General features: G+C 38.7%; 2 protein-coding genes across 2 annotated transcripts; both read right to left on the minus strand.

Annotated features, from left to right (window-relative positions):
• Positions 1 to 10,700: 10,700 nt before the first annotated feature.
• Positions 10,701 to 12,585, minus strand: LOC139197524 (phenylacetaldehyde reductase-like). Its single transcript, XM_070825158.1, has 5 exons — positions 12,343 to 12,585; positions 11,974 to 12,143; positions 11,646 to 11,837; positions 11,366 to 11,528; positions 10,701 to 11,282 (listed from the first exon to the last, which is right to left on the minus strand). The coding sequence occupies exons 1-5, from the start codon at positions 12,461 to 12,463 to the stop codon at positions 10,963 to 10,965; spliced, it is 966 nt and encodes a 321-aa protein (XP_070681259.1). The 5' UTR covers positions 12,464 to 12,585; the 3' UTR covers positions 10,701 to 10,962.
• A 5,435-nt stretch (positions 12,586 to 18,020) lies between these two features.
• LOC103438438 (phenylacetaldehyde reductase-like) lies at positions 18,021 to 20,004 on the minus strand. Its single transcript, XM_070825157.1, has 5 exons — positions 19,531 to 20,004; positions 19,276 to 19,445; positions 18,949 to 19,140; positions 18,672 to 18,834; positions 18,021 to 18,586 (listed from the first exon to the last, which is right to left on the minus strand). Exons 1-5 carry the CDS (start codon positions 19,649 to 19,651, stop codon positions 18,267 to 18,269), a joined length of 966 nt encoding a protein of 321 aa, XP_070681258.1. The 5' UTR covers positions 19,652 to 20,004; the 3' UTR covers positions 18,021 to 18,266.
• Between the last annotated feature and the right edge of the window lie 262 nt (positions 20,005 to 20,266).

Raw genomic sequence — 20,266 nt, forward strand, 5'->3', positions numbered from 1 at the left:
GCCCTTGTCTTACTGCGGGACACCTCGTCAGGGGCATATTGCATTTCGGTGCGCTGCAAGAGCTGATTCACTAAGGTCGTCTACTATGCAAGGGCGCTCGTCAACTCTATAACTTGTCGAGACAAGTATTGTTCTCCATTTAGGTTGGAAGAGCTTGGAAGGAATGTATCCCATTGAGCATTGGAATTGTGGTAGACTCCTGACGTGAGATTTGAGTTGAGAAATGTCAAATCTGCAGAAAAATGTGGTGAAAATGCTCCCGGTTCGATCGTCAGTCTGGAAATTTAGAGTCGAGATGGTTGAACTAATCTTGAATCAATTTGGGCTGCTTGGAAGGCAATTGGAGCAGGCTGGGCCACTGGAGTGGGCTGCTCGGCGGGAGCAGGCTGGGCCGCATGAATGGGCTGCTCGATGGGAACAGGCTGGGCCACAGGAGCAGGCTGGGCCGCCGGAGTAGGCTGCTCGGCGTGTGGCGCATGCAGGTGTGAGGCTTAGGCTTGGCTTGGCAACGCGTTGGGCGTTGAGTGACTTGGCTTGGACCGTGACCTTGGTGTCATGGGCCTTAGATGACATGACTCGGGTCGTGGTGGTGACACAATGGACCTCGCTGCAGGTGGCTACTGTAGTAGCCACCATGGTGGTTCCCGTGGTGGAAACTCGTGGTTGTGGTTTGTCTCCACTTATTGTCACATTTAACCTCGTGGATCGCCGTGGTCCAATTTCTTGAATATTGGAATTTTCACTTTTTGAATTTTCTAAATTTCTAGTCATTGTAGTTCTTTTTTACGTTTTATCAAAGAATTTTTGCAAATAAAAAATTCTAATAATAAAAACGTACGAAAAATCTACAAATGGACAAGAAAAATAGAAAAACCTTGGACGCGAGAGTCTTCTTCGAGTGTGGGACTCAGCTCTCAATGAAAGCACCAATTTGTGGATGCAAATTTCTTCCTCCTTATTCTTGGACAAAATTGCACCTACAAAACAAATAACACCTTAGGTCAAGGCCAATAGCCTCACGTGCCCACGATGAATTGGGGGGTGGGGGGGGTTTGGCAAAAGAACCTCCAATGCCAAAGTTAGAATTTTAAGGGAAAAGTGCTTGGAGAATTTTGAGTATTTAGCAAGAGTGTAGACCTAGGTTTTTAGAGAAAATGGGGTAGTATATATAGGGCATGGCGGGCCTCCTTGGGGGAGAAGGTGGCCGGCCCTTTGTGGTGTTTTTGAGTGTATTTTGTAGTTAATTGGTAATTTAATTAGCCATTAATAGATTAATCAGGTAATAATCTATTAATTAGCTAATTAACATAATTTAAAAGGAATGTTTTGGGGATTACCTTGTGGAGAAGATGGATGAAATAGGTTTTGAGTAAATACCTATTTTGGGCACTTTTGACTTAATTGTGGGATGATTGTCCACTGCTCGCGTGTGAGAATTCCGGTGCTCCTCAAGGGTAATTTTGTCCTTTCTGCCCAAAAATCCACGTGTCGTGTCTTGATTATTTTTGGCTCCATACCAGTAGTATCCATATGGGTAAAATTACAAAGCTTAGTGGTGCTACAAAAGTCCTTACATGAAGCTCAAGAAGGTAGATGGCCGCCCATCTGTTCATGAGCTCCAAGAATAAAATTAAAGTAACCAATTGCCATCCTTGGTACTGTAGTATGAAAACGAATATCTAAAAGACCACACCATAAAGCACGGCAAAGACATGCAGTAGTAGCTATATAAATAATAGTAAACTGAGAAAGAACATCATCAAAAGAAGCCTGAAAAGTAATCTATTGGGCTAAACAAGAAATCAAAGTAGGGGAACAATAACCTGTAGAACACAAAACTTAAATATTAGGCAGTAAACCATCCCTGATATTAGCAGTAAGCATGTAACGACCCGTCCCAAAATATTGCTACTTTTATAATTTTAAAACGTGAAATTATGAAAATGCCCTTTGAGGCAAAAACATTGACTTTTGTTAACTGTATTGTCGTGTCACATAAGATTCATTTCCTTGACGTTTCCTTGTAGTATTAATTTGGAGTTACGATGAACGTTTTACGGAATTCAAAACTTAAGGTCATTTTGGTAATTTTCAAGTAAAGATATTTTCCACCTTGGATCACTCCCGGGCTTACACGTGGCAGTTTTGCCCCCATTTTCTGGGGATGATCTTCCCGTGATTCCCCTTTCTCTCTAAAACTCTCTCTCTCTCTCTCTCTCTCTCTCTTTTCCCCTCATTTTATCTTTGTCACTCCTCGGTAAACACTTTCCCTTTCTCTCTGTTAGTTCCTTTTTCCCCCGAGCACATTCACGACACCATCACTACTCGTTATTCTCTCTGGTGAGCACCACGAACCACCACCATCCTTTGGCCCTTTCCTACATCCTCGAACTCGAACGAAGGGCATGAATCACTGAGCTACGATGCGAAGGAAGAACTCCAGCGAGATTTCTCGTCTCTCCGATTTGGGTGTTTTGGTGAAGGTTTATAACTATAACAACTCATGAGGTTAATTTCCAGATTCCGGCAAGAAACCCAGCGGCTTTCGAGCCATTTTCACGACCTCCAATAGGTGCATCGGTGGGAAGTACCTCAATCCTCCCTAGTTCGAGCAGCTTCAGGGTAACAAAATATATGTAAGTGGACCCTTTCTTAAATTGGATGTTTTTATAAAATATTAGGCTTGCATGCATTTCATATTTCATGAATGAAGCATGTTTTTTTATTAAGTTTTATGGATTTCTATAGTTATGATTTATTTAAATTGCTTTTACAAAATATTTATGATTTATCGAATTTACGTTTTACTAAAGGTTAAGAATTATCGAATTCTTGTATATGAAATTCTATGGCTTTCAAATATGATTTATTTTACGGATTTATGAATATGAGTTATCATGGATTTATGAGATGAGTCTTTGAGCTTTTAAGATTCGGTTTTGATGTAAGGCTTTTGATGTATGTTTTCGGTGCTTATCTAGTGGGTTATCATACAACACATACACACAACCGAGTATGTAGACATCTATGGCCATAGGACACAGTTGATGATATTTAAGACATACCCCCAGCTTCACTAGCCCGGGGCTAGTGTCGGTGTGATATGTTATATGTATATGTTTCTTCTCTGGCGTAACCCAGAGTCGTATAGCTTCACCTTCTGGTGATGGACCCATTGCATATATATATATATATGTACATCTCTTCTTTGGCGTAACCCAGAGTTGTACATAGATATATATATATATATATATATATATATATAGATATATATATATATATATATATATATATATATATATATATATATATATATATATATATATATATATATACATACATCTCTTCTTTGGCGTAACCCAGAGTCGTATAGCTTCACTTTCGGGTGATGGACCATGATTTCTTCACTGGCGTAACCCAATGTCATACAGCTTCACCTTTGGTGATGGTTATGCCTTCGGGACACTATGATACCCCTAGTGAGTACAACATTGATGAGATTTACGGATTTGCCCTCGGGCGACGATAACAGCATCATTGAGCATTGTTTTACACGTACTTATTTTACGAATGTTTTTCATGGCATGCTAGAGTTTTTAGAAAACCTATTATGTAGTATTATATGTGTTTTCAAAACACGGGGTTAGTATGTTCATAAATAAAATGGTTTTGTTATTATTAGTACTATTATTATAAACTTTGGTCCACTCACTCTTTTGGTTTTGCGCCCCCTTCAGGATTTAGGTTTGAGGCACATGATCCTGGCGTCAGGGCACTTCCGCTTAGGTATCTTTGAATCTTCTCAGTGTAGGACTTATTCCTTTGTTCGTACCTTTCTATAATAATTCTTTCAATTGTTTTTTATTAGTTGTATGCTCTGAACACAGTTCTGCATTAGTATATTTCTTTCTAATCACCTATTTTAATTCGTATGCATGTTTAAAATGGTTTCGTCACCCTTAGGTGTCGGCCAGCACGTCCTAATATTTGGGGATATTAGGATTGGGGTGTGTCAAAGCAAAGAAAGACCTAGTGAATTCCAATAAAATGAAGGAATAGAATTAAAAGAAACCATAGGTTCAAAAATGCAAACCAAATCCGGATGATAGGAATGACAGACATTGGAAAGCTCTGTACATGTGTCAAAATTACAATATTCCAGTAAACTAGCTTCATTTGGAGGTAACAATAACTTGTCTTCTTGCTCTAGTGACATAGGGTTGGTCTTGCCTAGCTGCATCATCTTTTTATTATTTTTCTTTTGTTTTTTTTTTCTGCTGAGATTTACTTAGAACTAAAGTAAAGTCATTTCGATCCATCCACAACACCGACCTCTTTCGTTAAATAAACCAGGTGGGACATCCCTATCAACCTCGTAAGCCACATGGTCACTGTTATTTCCTTCAGCAGGCTCACATCCAAGGACGGAGCTAGAAATGTTTTTGACTGGGGGCGTCCTAAAACAACCAAGTAAAATAATGGGTGTTAAGTTGTTGAGGGTCAGGCACAATGAAAAATCTCTAAATTAAAAAGTTAAATTTTAAATTGTAATGCCACAAACGAATGTATGAAGGAAATTCATATAAAATACTTTGCAGAGTAAAATTTTTATATCAAGTTATGATACTTCATCAGTTGAATCCAATCTATTTATGAAACCTCCAGTTCAATTGAGTTTGATTTAGGTTAGAAAACGTGGAATATTCGGAACCAAAATCAAAAATTTAATTGTTGTTTTATTTGTCATGACAATTTTTTTCATCGCTCAAAAATCTGAGTGGGGGCGGATGCCCCCTCTGGCCTTAGGTAGCTCCGCCCTTGCTCACATCCAATCTCCCATTAAAGAGGACCATTTTAAATGCGAATGGGGAAATAGAGGTATTACCAATATTATTGGCTGGTTGTAACTCTAGAAGGACAAGGATTGTCTGCCCTTCCACTTTCGGTGCCCTTCCGTGCCCTCCTGTTTGTGTGGTCACGATTTAGCCACGTCAACATTTTATATTACTATTCATTTTTGTCTTATTATCTCTATAAAAAAATAATATAAAATGTTGACGTGGCTTAACCGTGACCACACAAAACAGGAGGGCACGGGAGGGCAACGGAAGTGGGAGGGCAGACAATCCTTGTCCACTCTAGAAACGGTATGTCTGAATTTGTTAGTAAATGCCCATGATTTTCTGTCAGTCTGAATTTAAATATTTTTATCTAAAATGACAAAATTAGCATAAAAAAAAAACATGTAATTGGATAACTGGACTTTGTCCCAAAACCAACTTATGTTTTTGGAACTGGATCCAAATGCCCTTAACTTATTTTGTAGTCTTTTTGAGCTGGGTTGAATTTTATTTTTGATTTTTGATTTATTTTTGTAAGTTGCCTTCCTTTTCAAGGGTAAATTGCCTTCCTGCAAGCAAAAGAGCAGTTGAATCTCAAAGGGCGTGAAATTGTGTAGAATCTGACTCGAAGAGATATAAAGTCGGAGATGAAGGAAGGCTTGTTAAAGTTATGTAAAATTAGTCCTTTTCTCCCCCTCTTTTGCTTGCAGTCCCACGAACTTAGATTTAGCAAACAATTTTGGGATGTGATATCCACACACCCCTTTTTACTTCTCTCACACCTTTTTAATTTTCGATCGTCGGATCGGATGAATTGAAGAAGATCAAAGGACAAAAATTAACAAGGGGTGTGAGAGAAGTAAAAAGGGGTGTGAGAGAAGTAAAAAGGGGTGTGTAGATAGCACATCCCACAATTTTTTTCATATTAGTTATATGAGAGAGGGAGTTCGATACATAATGAAGGAGGAAGAGGTACGGTAGAATTCGCCGTCAGTGGATGATCAAAGGGCCTCATTTCATTTCGCCCGTTGGCCCCTATAGCCAGGGCTGGCCATGATTCCAACTACACAACTTCGACTTCTCCTGGCCTCCCATTGGCTTTGGCAGCAACCTCTGGGTACAAGGGACTGGCCTCCATTTAGGACACTTGGCACTAGAATTCTGTCATCTCCTCTTTCAATCTCATTCCATCCCTTTCTCTCACATTCTCTATTTTGTCTTTTGCTTTCTATAAAAAAATAAAAATATAAGATGTTAACATGACTTAACTGTGACCGTTCAAATAGGAGAAGAGGAAAGAGAAGGGGAAAAAAAGAAGGGAGAAAATCCTTTTCCCTCCATTTAAGCCTCAGGTCTGCTGTCTCCTATTTCGTGTTTCTTTTGTGTCTTCTTTCTAATTTTTTAACACTTGTCCCACTATTTAACTTAATATCTAACACTGTTAAACTTTCAATTAAGTTTAATTAAAAAACTAAAGATTGAAGTTAAAACAAAAAAACAAAAAGCCCAACAACAACCCTTCCCAACCAACATCTCACAATCTCCTCCCCACCATGCTTGTCAGCTGCATTTTCTCACCAACGGCTAGGTTTCCTTTGTTGGGGATGTATGATCTAATTATAGTCCAAGCATTCCTTTCTTTCTATTTATCACTCTTCCTCTCTCTCGTCAGCGAAGCCGAATCGGATCTTGGAGTCGGCTTTGCGTCGGTTCAAATCTCGGTGTTTGTTCAATCCTTATAGATTTCACCATCTCTTGGGTTTCCTTTCTTTTCATTTATCTCTCTTCCTTCCTCTTGTCGGCAAAGACGAATTGGATCTTAAAGTTGTCTTTGTGTCGGCTTAAATCTCGACCTTCGTCGTTGGTTCAATCCTTACAAATTTCACAATATTCAATTGATTAGATATCTTCCTTCAATCCCCAAATCCTAATAACTTGACAGAATGTTTGCTAGTTCTATAGTATGCCGATCCGCGGCAATGGGTTGAAGTGGGTGGAACTTGGGAGTTTATTTTTGGTTTTTGGGAAATCCCGTTCTTGAATTTCACTGTTATAATCTACATATTTGTATTATTGAGACTTTATAATTTTTTACAAGAAATTATATTAATTTATTTGAATTTAGATTTTAATTAAACTAGTTACGAAGTTGAAGTTTGGAAATTAATTATCTAAAATTTGTAGACCTTTCGAGGTCACAATTTATATTTTTGGAGAGATCTCGAAACCACGAACGCATAGGCGAAAGCCCTTTGCGAGTCTGAATTATAATGGTATAGTTACAGACGTTTGAAGTTGTGAAACTTTAGGTTGTGGAAATTATTTAATTTCCATTGGAGGGTAAAAGGCCCAAATATATAAGTGGGTTAAGGGAACCGGCTATTAGGAGTAAGAAAGGGGGCAATCCAATTATTAGAGGATGAGAAAGGACTAATAAGGGGAGGGGACATTTTCTTTCCCCCATTTCTTGAAACCGTGTACTCCACTAGCCATTTTTCAAAACCGGCCAACTCCAGACCAATTTCTACCATTTCTCAACTAATTTTCTTATCTCCTTCACCTGCAACCTGCTCAACTACATTCCTCCTTCCATCTCCACCAAAAATCAAGGGTTTTTAAGGTCTAATTCGGGTAGAACTCCACCGGAGAACCCGGGGGTTTTCGACGGCGATTCGTCGTTCCGGTGAGTATCACCATTCACCATCACCCTTAATCAACTTCCTTTGGACTCAGGAACAAGACCCAACTGGTGGTTGGGGCGTTGGAACACCAAGGAAGCCGAATTGAAGAACATCCACCTTAGGGTTTTAGACGGGTGTGAGCCAATTTGAGGGCCTTCCCGACCAAATTGGACTCGACCACATGTATAAAGTTTACTCTACTTGTTGAGATCTTCATTCTTGTAAAATTTGAGAATTTTTGGAAAAAGTCAAATTTTCCGATGTGTGACATTCGATTTATGAAATGCTGTTGGTTGAGTATATTTTCGATAAGGTCCGCCACTTGAATATTCTAGCAATTGACGATCTTACCATTGAATTGACACCAAATTTTAGTATGCTATTGTAGATATTGTTTAAGGACCTTAGGGACTTACTAGTGAAAATCTAGTGGTTGGATCTTACTGAGCACGTGATGTAAGATCATGGACTATACCATTGATCGACGATCTGATTCTCATTAAATGTCGTTGTGGGAGACTTATGAGAGTTTTGGGTATGTGAATTTATTGAGAGAAATCTAAATGTGGACTTGTGCTTTGTTTGAGGTGGTGATAGAGCTTGACGCCTTGAATTCCATGCTAGAGTGCGTTGGTGTGGACCTCATGTGAGTGATTTTAATCTATGTGATATGGTTATTACTCTGAAATCTTTTGTGCTAATATACTTTGTGGTTACACCATGGATTCTTAAAATAGGTCTTATGCTAAATAATTGTTGTTATAAAGTTTGCCATCGATCTACTTATGAAACATTATGTGACTTGGATATTTGAACTGTTGATGGATTGTGTTTTGAAATATATATTTGATGGTTTGATAAACATGAGGGATTGTAAAGGATCGTTACCAAAGTGTCATGGGGTTAAGTAACACTAAGTCCACAAATTGTGATTGATGGTTGGTTTTATCATTATTATCACATACTTTGTATTATCGCAGCTTATCCGGGTTGTTGTTTGCCCGATGCACCATTTTCATGATGTAGGCACTTATTTCACATGTGACAGGTCTAGGTAAATTATGAGAAACAGTTTGATATTTTGGTTTCGTTGAGTAGTCCGGAACCCGATATTGTTGGATTCCGTTGAGTGGTGGTCCGGAATTCCTTCTACTCCGCGATTCCGTTGAGTGATGGTCCGGAATCGTATCCTGATTTGGATTCCGTTGAGTGATGGTCTGGAATCCCCTTTGGTGCCTTGGTTTCTTTGGGTGGTCCAAAATCCCATTTTCCAGAGATGTAGTCTTTGGCTGAACTGTGTCGCTCTAGCCCCGCATTTCGACGTGTTGTATGTGTTATTGATGATGTGATGGTTGGCATTATTGATTGATGTGATTATGGAATGATGTTGGTTATGGTTATGGTAATTATGATTAGACTCGTTGAACTTTATGATTAGTGAATATGATTGTGCTCCGTCATTTGTCCCTTATAATATTGCATGTTATGCATTGTGATATATTATTGAGACATAGCGATTTAATTGATGAATATTCGAGTGTAGTGAAATGATGGACTACGAATGGCTTGATCATTGTTTAAGGTACGTAGGCAGTCTAACGAGAATGTTAGATGCAGCCATGAAATATACAAAAATTGCAACGCAATTCGAATATTGAGTTATGCTTTGTACATATCCCGGAGGCTGGGTATGTTAGAGATTCAGATATTTGGTGACATCACTTGTTGATCCGGGACGTATGTTGGGATCGGAGCGTGACAATTTTTGTATTACTTTAATTTTTAGTTTTTTTATTTAATTTTATAAAAAGTTAATAGTGTTAAATTTGAGTTAAGTTAAGAGATACATGTCAAAATATTAGAAAAAGAAACACAAAGGAAACACAAAGTGGGGACAGCAGACCAATGGCTGTCCATTTAAGGCACTAATATAGTGGTAGCTATCTTTACCTTTTAAGATGTGTGGTTTTCCGCTAGAATGATGATCAGTTGCGAGATGCGTCAACTGGTAATCATACCACAGCGCATCGAAGGAGTAATGTTGGAGTTTACAAATCCAAGACAGATATGAAATCAGAAGTCATGGCACCTTTTGTCAACTTTGCTTCTCACCTTTTTGTCAACTTTGGACGGATATGAAATCAGAAATCATGCAACCTTTGGCACCTTTGGCACCTTTTGCCAACTTTGGCTCACCTTTAATCCCTTGTTTTGGGGGATACACGTGTAGATTACTTTAGTATTGTGTTTGGCACACCTTTAATCCCTTGTTTTGGGGGATACACGTGTAGATTACTTTAGTATTGTGTTTGATGTAATCCCTAAAATTAAGAGAGTTTTAACGAAAAACTCTCGGTACTGTTTACTTTGACGAAAAAACACATTTTTATACTAAAAAGTCAATCATGATACTATTCACTTTACCCTTTATTTTGTCCTTATCATTAAAACTCAAAGTTTTCAAACTCTTTTCATTAGTTTTCCTTTAAAGAGTTTTTGTTAGGATATGGATTATGATTCTCTTCTCTCTTCTTTCCATCCCCTTTCATCCCTTATTCTCACATTCTTTATTTTGTCTTTATCTTTCTATAAAAAAAGTAATACAAGATGTTGACGTAGCTTAACGGTAATCGTTCAAATAGGAAGGGAGGGAAGAAAAGAGAAAGAAAAGAGAGGAGAGAATCTTACTCCTTTAGGATGTAGCTTTATCCAGTCTGTAGGTTTTAGTCTAAGGATGGTTGGTTGTAACCAGTCCTCTTTTTCTTTATGTGTTATTGTACATTCACACAAGATATGAAATACACCAGAAACTTGAACCAAACTTTTACAAGTAAACTAGAGGTGTATTTTCCTAGTTTGGATCTAGTGTTCTTAAGCTTTGAGAAAAATGCATTCATCAATTTATGCGAGAGTTGAAGGTCCTGAACTACATCTCGGTCATATAGTAAGAGAAATCTGCTGCGTCCTTCCTTCTAGAGAGTAAGGACAGCTTGAACATTTAGCTTGGACCAGCTCTGTGCCATCGCCGGAAGTTCATAAGAATTGACATGCAGTTGTGCATTCGTATACCAAGGCATGTCGCATAGGCACTTGTGGCCTGACGTCTGCAACGGCAGACACATTGAAGAACGACGAAATTGCAAATTAAGATTTCTTTGAAGACAGTAAAGCAAAACAATTTCAACTTGAACTTTTTTATTTAAAGTTATTTCGAAACATTACATATTACACATGAGCCATATATGAAAGATCCAAAAGCAACTTCTGAGCATGTTCTTAAGACACTTCTGAGGCACTCTGCAGATCACATTAAAGGATTTAACCGGAAAAATATAATGTCCAGCATCTCTTTGGAATACTTGAGCACATAACAAACTTCATTTCCCACTTATTCGATCACCTCGTGCACTAAATTAACAAATTGCTGCAGGTTGCAAAATTCAAAACTTGAGGAAGCCCTTCTCCTTGAGGCTTTCAACAGTGTCCTTGAGACTTGTTTCCAGAGGACGGAAAGTGATTCCCAAACATTTTGCTTTCTCCTTGGACACTTGAAACTTGGAGCCAGAGGGATTGCCAGGCTCAGGAAGGCTCAATGTGGGGTAAAGCTCTTGTAAAATCTTTAGAGTATCGGGACCATCAGCAACTTGTGCAACTAAACAATACCTACCACTAGCTGAAGGAACTTCAAATGCTTGAATATGAGCAAAGGCAACATCTCTAACGTCCACGAATGCGTAGTCTATAAAAGGTGTTTCGATACCTGAGCACAAAAGAGAAACAAAACAGAATAAACCGCTTGCATCACAAGGAATAGTGTTTTAACATAAAGGGGGTGAATTGTACCACTCATTAAATTCAGAAGAAACTCAACGGAGAGATTAAGAGTTGGCCGTAAGAGTGGACCAATCGCAAACCCTGGATGTATTGCTACCAAGTCAATCCCATTTCCTTCGGAAAATTTCCAGGCGGCCTCCTCAGCTAAAGTTTTTGAGAGAGGATACCATTGCTGAACAAATGAAGAAGGAAGTTCTTATGAGTTTGTAGTTCATCATCATGTACTGCTTTGTATTGTGTTAAGCTTATCTCTGTCCAAAATTATTCAATTGTATGGGAACGCACGTACCTTGATCTCCTCGCAAAAAAGTGGATCCGAGTACCATGTTTCATCAATAACCACATCAGAGGTCAGAGGTTTTCCATTCACCTTTACTGCAGCCAGAGAAGATGTTAAAACCACTCTCTTGACAGCGGGGAATTTTGCGCATGATTTTAAAACATTAAGTGTTCCTTTCACTGCAGGCTCAATTATTTCTACCTGAAATATAGAGAAAAGAAATATATCATTCTAGTTTCTACCTCATTTCGCTTGAAGGTGTATCGATTTTCTATGCATTCGCGAGCGCACACACACGATACACTATTTGATGTATGCATGAAGTGAATGGACAGACCTGTGGGTCAGTGGCTGAAAATTGTACAGGCGTTGCTGTATGAAAAACACCTACACATCCATCAATTACGGCGTCAAATGATCCTTTTTCTAATAAATCCGCTTTGAACAAATGAAGCCTCTCCTTGGCTCCATCTAATGAGAGCAAGTGTTCTGTTTTCTTTGCATCATCTGTAAACACAATTATTGAGTTGAACTAAGAGTGGCAAACAATAACTAACTCGCTATGAGGTTTTAATTCGCACCGAAAAACAAGAAATAGGACAATAAAAAGAAAATAATTGGATGCACGGGAGATGTCAGAATCTGAAATATTGAATGAATTGTTTGAAGTTGAACATCATATATGAGCAAATATAGAAATACTGACTTGGATCGCGAACAGTGGCTTTGACGGTATAACCCTTTTGCAGTAAGAGCTTCACCAGCGATGATGCTATGTAACCAGAAGCTCCTGTTACACATACAGTCTTTGATTCTCCGGTACTCATCTCTCTCTCTCTCACTCTCTCTCTGTCTCACTCTCTGTCTCTCTAGCTAAGAATAAATAAGCTTAATTTGGTTCAGAATTGTGTTTTTCATGGTGAAAAGTCAGCTGGTATTTAAAGGTCAATGTTGCCAAGTGCCAACTTGTCTTCTTCAGCTCGGGGAAGAGGATATCCACTTTTTGGGATCCTAAGAATCTTCACATTCTAACCATTCATCGTACATTGTATGACCAGTTTTTGTTAGATACTATTTGTGTTTAATTTTAAATAAAAAAAGTCAAATGATTGATGACCGCACGATGCACGATGAATGACTAAGAGAGTTGATTGGATGCGCAGTTTGAGGGTAGGGTTGAGAGAATGAGTGTGTTGGCTGCAGAGAGAGGGTGGGGTCGAGAGATTGTATCTCTCCCTCTCTGTCACCACTCTTCTTCCATTTCACTTTCCTTCCATTTGGGATTGTGTTTGTAGCCTGCGATTCTACGTGTGGTGGTTTAATTTGGTATTGTTTTCAGTTTTAGGAGACCCTGATTTTTCGTTTTTTGGGGCTTTTGTTTGAAGCCTCCGAAGGCGTATGTGCTCACGCCCTATGATAGCAGTGATGAGCTTCTGTTTCAAAAATTCCTTCTTCAGTATTTAGGGATTATGAAGTGATTTCGCTGCTTAATTTGGGATTGGGGTTACTTTTTTCTTATAATAAAAATCTGTGTATTGCCACCTGGAAGCTTCCCTTTCAAAGATTCCTTGTGACAACCCATCCCGGATTTTACAAGAACAAAAGGGTATTTTTGGTAAATTCATTTGGGTTGTGGGATATTTGTTTAAAATATTATTTGTGATGTTAAATGATGTGCCCAAGGGGCCCACCCATGATTTTGGTTCCCCCGGCTCTCCCCTTTCCTTGCCTGCCACGTGGCATCTTTCTCTCAGATCTCCCTCTCTCTCTTCCTCACTTTCTCTCCATCTCTCTCCCTCGCTGCATCCCCTTTCTCCCGAAATAAGGGTACTTTAGTCATTTTCTATTTTCTCAACCTTTTTGGTCAACTCTTGAGTTGTTTAAGTAGAGCTTAATTCCACGAGCGCGTAGGCGCAAACAGATCTGAATTCCGAGTTAGAACGGAGAAGTTATAAGCCCCGAAAGTAAGGAGATCTTTTTGACATGTGGACTTACTATTAGTAGTAAGTTTCCAAAGTCTATCTGCCCAAATTAGCAGGTTTCCATTTCGGGAAACCTGATCCAAAGCCAAAAAAACCCACCCAAATTGATCCCCGCGACCTCCCATTTTTCAATGCCGATTTCGGCCAACTCCATTGGAATTTTTCGACGCCACTACCTCTATCTTGAAGCTCTCACTTCCCTCCTACCAAAATCTGCCCAAGAATCACCTTTATTAACCATTGTATGTGGCGGTGCAAGGCCACAAAAACCTACGAAAACCAACAGTGCTCCGACCACCCTTGTCATTTTTTCGGTGAATCGGCAAAGCGATCGCCGATTCCACAAATTGGAACTTGTAGCCCATCATCCCATGAGTAAATTCCAACCAAACTTGACCCCGTTGGACCACCATAGGCGCCCAATCGACGCCAGGAAGCTTTAGGCACCCGCCGGCTTTATTGACGAAATTGACCATCTTCCGTCCATTTTTGGACTTCGTGTCAGGTATAAAACTTGTTCCTCTTGTTGAGCTCTATCTTCCTATAAATTTTGGTAGAATTTGGAGTTAGTCTAGAAAGTGGGTTTCCCGTCGCTGGAAACCACCACGAGCGGCGACGCGTGGGGAAAAGTCAAAATTTATGGATTTTGGATAGCTTGACGTTCTCGATGTCATGAGCCCATATCCAAAGTCCGTTTGTTGAAATTCAATACGATGGTTCGATTATTCAAAATTTCGGATAATTGTACCGTCGTACGATTTTCATAATTGACAACAATCTGACCGTTGGATCGTCGTGCAATTTTGTGAGCACCCTAGTTATTAGTTTTTTGACCTTTGAGAACTTATGGATTGGGAATTTGATAAGCGGATCTTCTGAATTGAATAACCTAGGTTTGTTGACCTTAGAGGACCTTTGATCAACGTTTGGCTTTTTAGTCAATGTACCCTATTCTAGTGTGTCGTTATTTTTAGAATGTTGTTGAGGCTTGATGGAGCTTAGTTGGCTCATCACGATGATGTGTTGTTCATGGTTGACGTGCGTCTAGATTTACGTGCAAGTGGCACTTGGCCTCTTTTTACGTGTCGATCTTATTAAGTTTCCTAAGTGGGATTTATGTGTTGTATTAGGTCTCTTGGAGCGGAGTTGGTAAATCTAGAAGTGCAAATAATTCAGGTGAGTGACATTAATATTATGTGATATGGTTATTACCCATGAAATTCCTTGTTATATACTATGTGGATATGACATGGATTTCCAAATGATTTTATGGAAATGTGTGCTACTATGCTTACTTGATGATGCTATTGGAAATATATATATATATATATATATATATATATATATATATATATATATATATGCTATTCTTGAAATGATTGTGATATGTGAGGGCTAGTAGAGGACCACTAACCCAGTACATGGGGTAATGTGAGATATAATCGGAATCTGCACCATGTAGCAGTGGTACATAGATGGTCCTGCTTGGTTAATCCACAATGGGGGACCATACTTTGGATCGTGCTTGGTTAATCCGCGATGAGTGATCCTTATTACTTGGGTATGGCCATACATACATATTTATGGGTGATCATGCTTGGTTAATCCGCGATGGGTGATCACTACCTATAGTATTTGTAGGAGTGACTTTGCTTGGTTAATCCGTTATGGGGGGTCACTACCCTACATGATGTTCTCAAGAGTGGTTCTGCTTGGTTAATCTACAATGGGGGGACCATATCCTGATCGGTTGCCAATTGTAGGCTTCGACCGACATATATGAAAAATGAGATTGAAAGCCTATATGGCTCAATCTAGGAAATGATGATTGAATCAAATAGTTTACATGATGGTGTTGCCTAAAAGAGAATGGTTTTGGATGTGACTCATTCCTACTCATAACGAAGAGATGAAATCATGAAAAAGATATCAATCTCATTCCTAAACGTGATTGTATTTATGATGGTGTGTCATTCCTACACAACTTCGGGTTGTGTGATGACTGAATGTTATCTTGATAGATGTGTGGTGAGATTCAGAATTGAATAACCATTCCTATACGTAATAATGAGGCGTATGGTGGTTAAATTATGAAATGTGTGTTGTGATTACTCGGAAATGATGAAAGGCGAGTGGTGAGTCACAATCTGAAGAGAATGACGGAATAATAGTGACGGTGATCATATTGACAATTGATACGGTATACAAAAGAACTGTCCAGTGTGGACGTAGCACTACTTTGACATGTAGTCATTTGATGCTATTTATTTTCACAAATGTTCTGTGTGGCGTAGGGTTTTTTGGTTTTTGACATATTACATTAGATTTTAGATTTTATTATTTTTTATTTGATGAAGTTCTTGATTAAGAGCAGTTACACTTGCGTTATTGTTCAGGACTAGCAACTGTAAAAGTACAGTGTGGCAGATTCTCTTATTTACGTCTGAATTTGAACGGTTTATTGTATCATATAGGAAAGATGAAAAGGGAATATGAGATGATATTGAAGAAAGCCATGCAAAGCGTCTGCTTGCTTAATTCAGATGCCACAACTTCGGTTATTGTTTAGGTGAGGTGTTATGTTTGTATGAAAATCTAAGTCTCAAATATTTTAAGCATTGTGTCGGCAACTTAAGATGGTTGTAAAGCAGTGCATGTAGCGTTGATGCCTTTTACTTTACATGCGTATTTGTTTCGTTCGAACTAAATTTGTAGTGTACATATTTATGCCAAAGATAAGTCAAGACCTTTGGAGCCTGATATTCTTTGTTAGAATTTCTGTTACAAAACTAGGGAGGGATCTTGTCCATTTATGCTTCTATGTAGTAAGATTGGGGTGGTAAAGATTTCTAGGGTGTTTTTGAACTGCATTCATTTCTTGCAAGACCGCATTAAAAAGCATTTTTTCAGTCACACATTATGGCAGCACTTCGTTTCGATTTGTAAACAAACTGTATGCTTTATCTTTGTCTTGGGTTACAGTATAACGTTTGACGATTGAATTTGTAAGACGGTTTAGCAATTTTTTCACAAGCTTGCTATTCCTGCCAGATGCTCAATTATTGTCTTCTACTTTTTTGTTTTCCTTTTTCTGTGTTTTTCCCGCATGGAGTGGGTTGATTACTTGAAACTATGAGTATAATATTCATGAAACAATACGATCTGCAAATGAATGTTTATCATACCATGCATATCCATGTATAGCAAGCAAAATATCACTTTATTGGTTCTTAGGTACTATACCATCATTTTAGTTACTTTGTGTAGAAACTATTCTTGCATATTCTGACTAATACATTCAATCTCCGGAGCAAAGTGCGGGCACATTTTTTAGTATTTATCTAAACAGACAAAATTGGCATAAAAAAACATGTAATTGGATAATTGTACTTTGTCCCAAAACCAACCAATGTTTTTCGAACTGGATCCAAAAGCCCTTAACTTGTTTTCTAGTCTTCATGAGCTGGGATGGGCTTTTTTTTTTTTTTTTTTTTTTTTTTTTTTTCTGTAAATTGCCTTCCTTTTCAAGGGTAAATTGCCTTCCTGCAAGCAAAAGAGGGGTTGAATCTCAGAGGGCGTGAAATTGTGTAGAATCTGACTCGAAGAGAGATAAAGTGGGAGATGAAGGCTTGTTGGAGTTATGTAAAACTAGTCCTTCTCTCCCCCTCTTTTGCTTGCAGTCCCACGAACTTAGATTTGGCAAACAATTTTAACAATTTTCTTCATGTTATTTACATGAGGGAGGGAGTTAGGATACATAATGGAGGAGGAAGAGGTATGGTAGCTGGTGGCACTAGAATTCGCCGTCAGCGGATGATCGAAGGGCCTCATTTCATTTCGCCCGTTGGCCCCTATTTAGCCAGGGCTGGCCATGATTCCAACTACACAACTTCGAACTTCTCCTGGCCTCCCATTGGCTTTGGCAGCAACCTCTAAGTTCAAGGGACTCCCCTCCAATTGGGGCACTAATAAAGTTGTAGCTATCTGTACCTTTCAAGGTGTGTGGTTTTCCGCTAGAACGATGAACAGTTGGAAGATGCGTCAATTGGTAATCATACTACACCGCATCAAAAGAGTAAACTAGAGGCGTATTTGCCTAGTTTGGATCTAGTGTACGTTCTTAAGCGTTGAGAAAAATGAATTCGACTGAAAATTCACTTATCAATTTTTGCGAGAGTTGAAGGTCTTGAACTACATCTAGCTTTATATAGTCAGAGAAATCTGCTGCGTCCTTCCTTCTAGAGAGTGAGCAAGGACAGCTTGAACCTTGAGCTTGGACCAGCTCTGTGCCATCGCCCGAAGTTCATAAGAATTGACAGGCATTCGTACGAATGCATGTCGCATAGGCACCTGTTAAAGAATGATGAAATTGCAAATTAAGATTTCTTTGAAGACAGTAAAGTAAAACAATTTCTACTTGAACTTTTTGATTTAGGGTTATTTTGAAACATTACATATTACACATGAGCCATCTATGAAAGATTCAAAGGCAACTCTGAGGCTCTCTGCAGATTACATTAAAAGATTTAACTGGAAAAATATAATGTCCAGCATCTCTTTGGAAAACTTAAGCATATAACAAACTTAATTTCCCAGTTATTTGATCGCCTCGTGCACTAAATTAACAAATTGCTGCAGGTTGCAGAATTCAAAACTTGAGGAAGCCCTTCTCCATGAGGCTTTCAACAGTGTCCTTGAGACTCGTTTCCAGAGGAAGGAAAGTGATTCCCAAACATTTTGCTTTCTCCCTGGACACTTGAAACTTGGAGCCAGAAGGATTGCCAGGCTCACAAAGGCTCAGTGTGGGGTAAAGCTCTCGTAAAATCTTTAGAGTATCGGGACCATCAGCAACTTGTGCAACTAAACAATATCTGCCACTAGCTGAAGGAACTTCAAATGCTTGAATATGAGCAAAGGCAACATCTCTAACATCCACAAATGCATAGTTTATAAAAGGTGTTTCGATACCTGAGCACAAAAGAGAAACAAAACAGAATAAACCCTGGATGTATCACAAGGAATAGTGTTTTAACATAAAGGGGGTGAATTGTACCACTCATTAAATTCAGAAGAAACTCGACGGAGAGATTAAGAGTTGGCTGTAAGAGTGGACCAATCACAATCCCTGGATGTATTGTTACCAAGTCAATCCCATTTCCTTTGGCAAATTTCCAGGCGGCCTCCTCAGCTAAAGTTTTTGAGAGAGGATACCATTGCTGAACAAATAAAGAAGGAAGTTCTTATGAGTTTGTAGTTCATCATGTACTGCTTTGTATTGTGTTAAGCTTACATCTGTCTAAAATTATTCAATAGTATGGGAACGCACGTACCTTGATCGTCTCACAAAAAAGTGGATCCGAGTACCATGTTTCATCCATAACCACATCAGAGGTCAGAGGTTTTCCACTCAACCTTACTGAAGCCAGAGAAGATGTTAAAACCACTCTCTTGACGGCAGGGAATTTTGCGCATGATTTTAGAACATTAAGTGTTCCTTTCACTGCAGGCTCAATTATTTCTACCTGAAACATAGAAACGAAATAATATTATTCTAGTTTCTACATCATTTCTCTTGAAGGTGTATCGATTTTCAATGCATTCGTGAGCGCACACACACGATACACTTTTTGATGGATGCATGAACTGAAGGGACAGACCTGTGGGTCAGTGGCTGAAAATTGTGCAGGCGATGCTGTATGAAAAACACCTACACATCCATCAATTACGCCGTCAAATGATCCTTCTTCTACTAGATCGGCTTTGAACAAATGAAGCCTCTCCTTTGCTCCATCTAATGAGAGCAAGTGTTCTGTTTTCTTTGCATCATCTGTATGCAAAACCCAGAATCTGAAATTATTGAATGAATTGTTTGAAGTTGAACAGTATATATGAGCAAGTGTAGAAATACTGACTTGGATCGCGAACAGTGGCTTTGACGGTATAACCCTTTTGCAGTAAGAGCTTCACCAGCCATGATGCTATGTAACCAGATGCTCCTGTTACACATACAGTCTTTGATTCTCCGGTACTCATTTCTCTCTCTCTCTCTCTCTCTCTCTCTCTCTCTCTCTCTCTCTAGCTAAGAATTAATAAGCTTAATTTGGTTCAGAATTGTGTTTTTCATGGTGAAAGGTCAGCTGGAAATTAAAGGTCAATGTTGCCAACTTGTCTTCTTCAGCTCTGAATACTTTTGTAATGGCAAGCCATTGTTTATTTTGAATGTTGACTAAACAGGTGTTGGGCAGGAACTAATCTTAAGTTAGGGGTAGCACTTGTTCCAAATGGTTGCAAGAAATATTAGGAGTCCTTTAACTAATATTTCTTTAAAAGTAGTGAAGTGAAGCAACAACTTCTTAGTAGGAATCTCGTTTTATTCTAGCAAAAACAGGATACGGACTAGGAACCATGTATATAGGACTCTTATTTATTTCACCATCTCCCTTTTTTTCTTCAATATCTTATACGGTAATACACGCCACTGGGACATGAAATGGCTATGAGAGAGAATCTCTCACTAAAACTTATGTCATGGCAAATTATAGTTTATTATGAATGTTGACAAAACAAAATAGAAAAATATTATGAAGGAAGAAGAAATATTAGTATTGGCAGGATATTTCAAATTCAAACACTTTGCAAACATTTCAA

Source organism: Malus domestica, chromosome 07 (assembly GCF_042453785.1).
Source record: "Malus domestica chromosome 07, GDT2T_hap1".
NCBI lineage: Eukaryota > Viridiplantae > Streptophyta > Magnoliopsida > Rosales > Rosaceae > Malus > Malus domestica.

What these genes read in the sequence shown, in the direction of transcription:
- LOC139197524 (XM_070825158.1), bottom strand. Translation starts at nt 12,463, where the DNA reads ATGAGTACCGGAGAATCAAAGACTGTATGTGTAACAGGAGCTTCTGGT. An exon ending in TTTCAGCCACTGACCCACAG is followed by an intron (nt 11,838 to 11,973) that starts GTCTGTCCATTC and finishes TCTATATTTCAG; the next exon opens with GTAGAAATAATTGAGCCTGC. An exon ending in TTTTTTGCGAGGAGATCAAG is followed by an intron (nt 11,529 to 11,645) that starts GTACGTGCGTTC and finishes TCATTTGTTCAG; the next exon opens with CAATGGTATCCTCTCTCAAA.
- LOC103438438 (XM_070825157.1), bottom strand. Translation starts at nt 19,651, where the DNA reads ATGAGTACCGGAGAATCAAAGACTGTATGTGTAACAGGAGCATCTGGT. An exon ending in AGCCACTGTTCGCGATCCAA is followed by an intron (nt 19,446 to 19,530) that starts GTCAGTATTTCT and finishes TTTTGCATACAG; the next exon opens with ATGATGCAAAGAAAACAGAA. An exon ending in TTTCAGCCACTGACCCACAG is followed by an intron (nt 19,141 to 19,275) that starts GTCTGTCCCTTC and finishes TCTATGTTTCAG; the next exon opens with GTAGAAATAATTGAGCCTGC.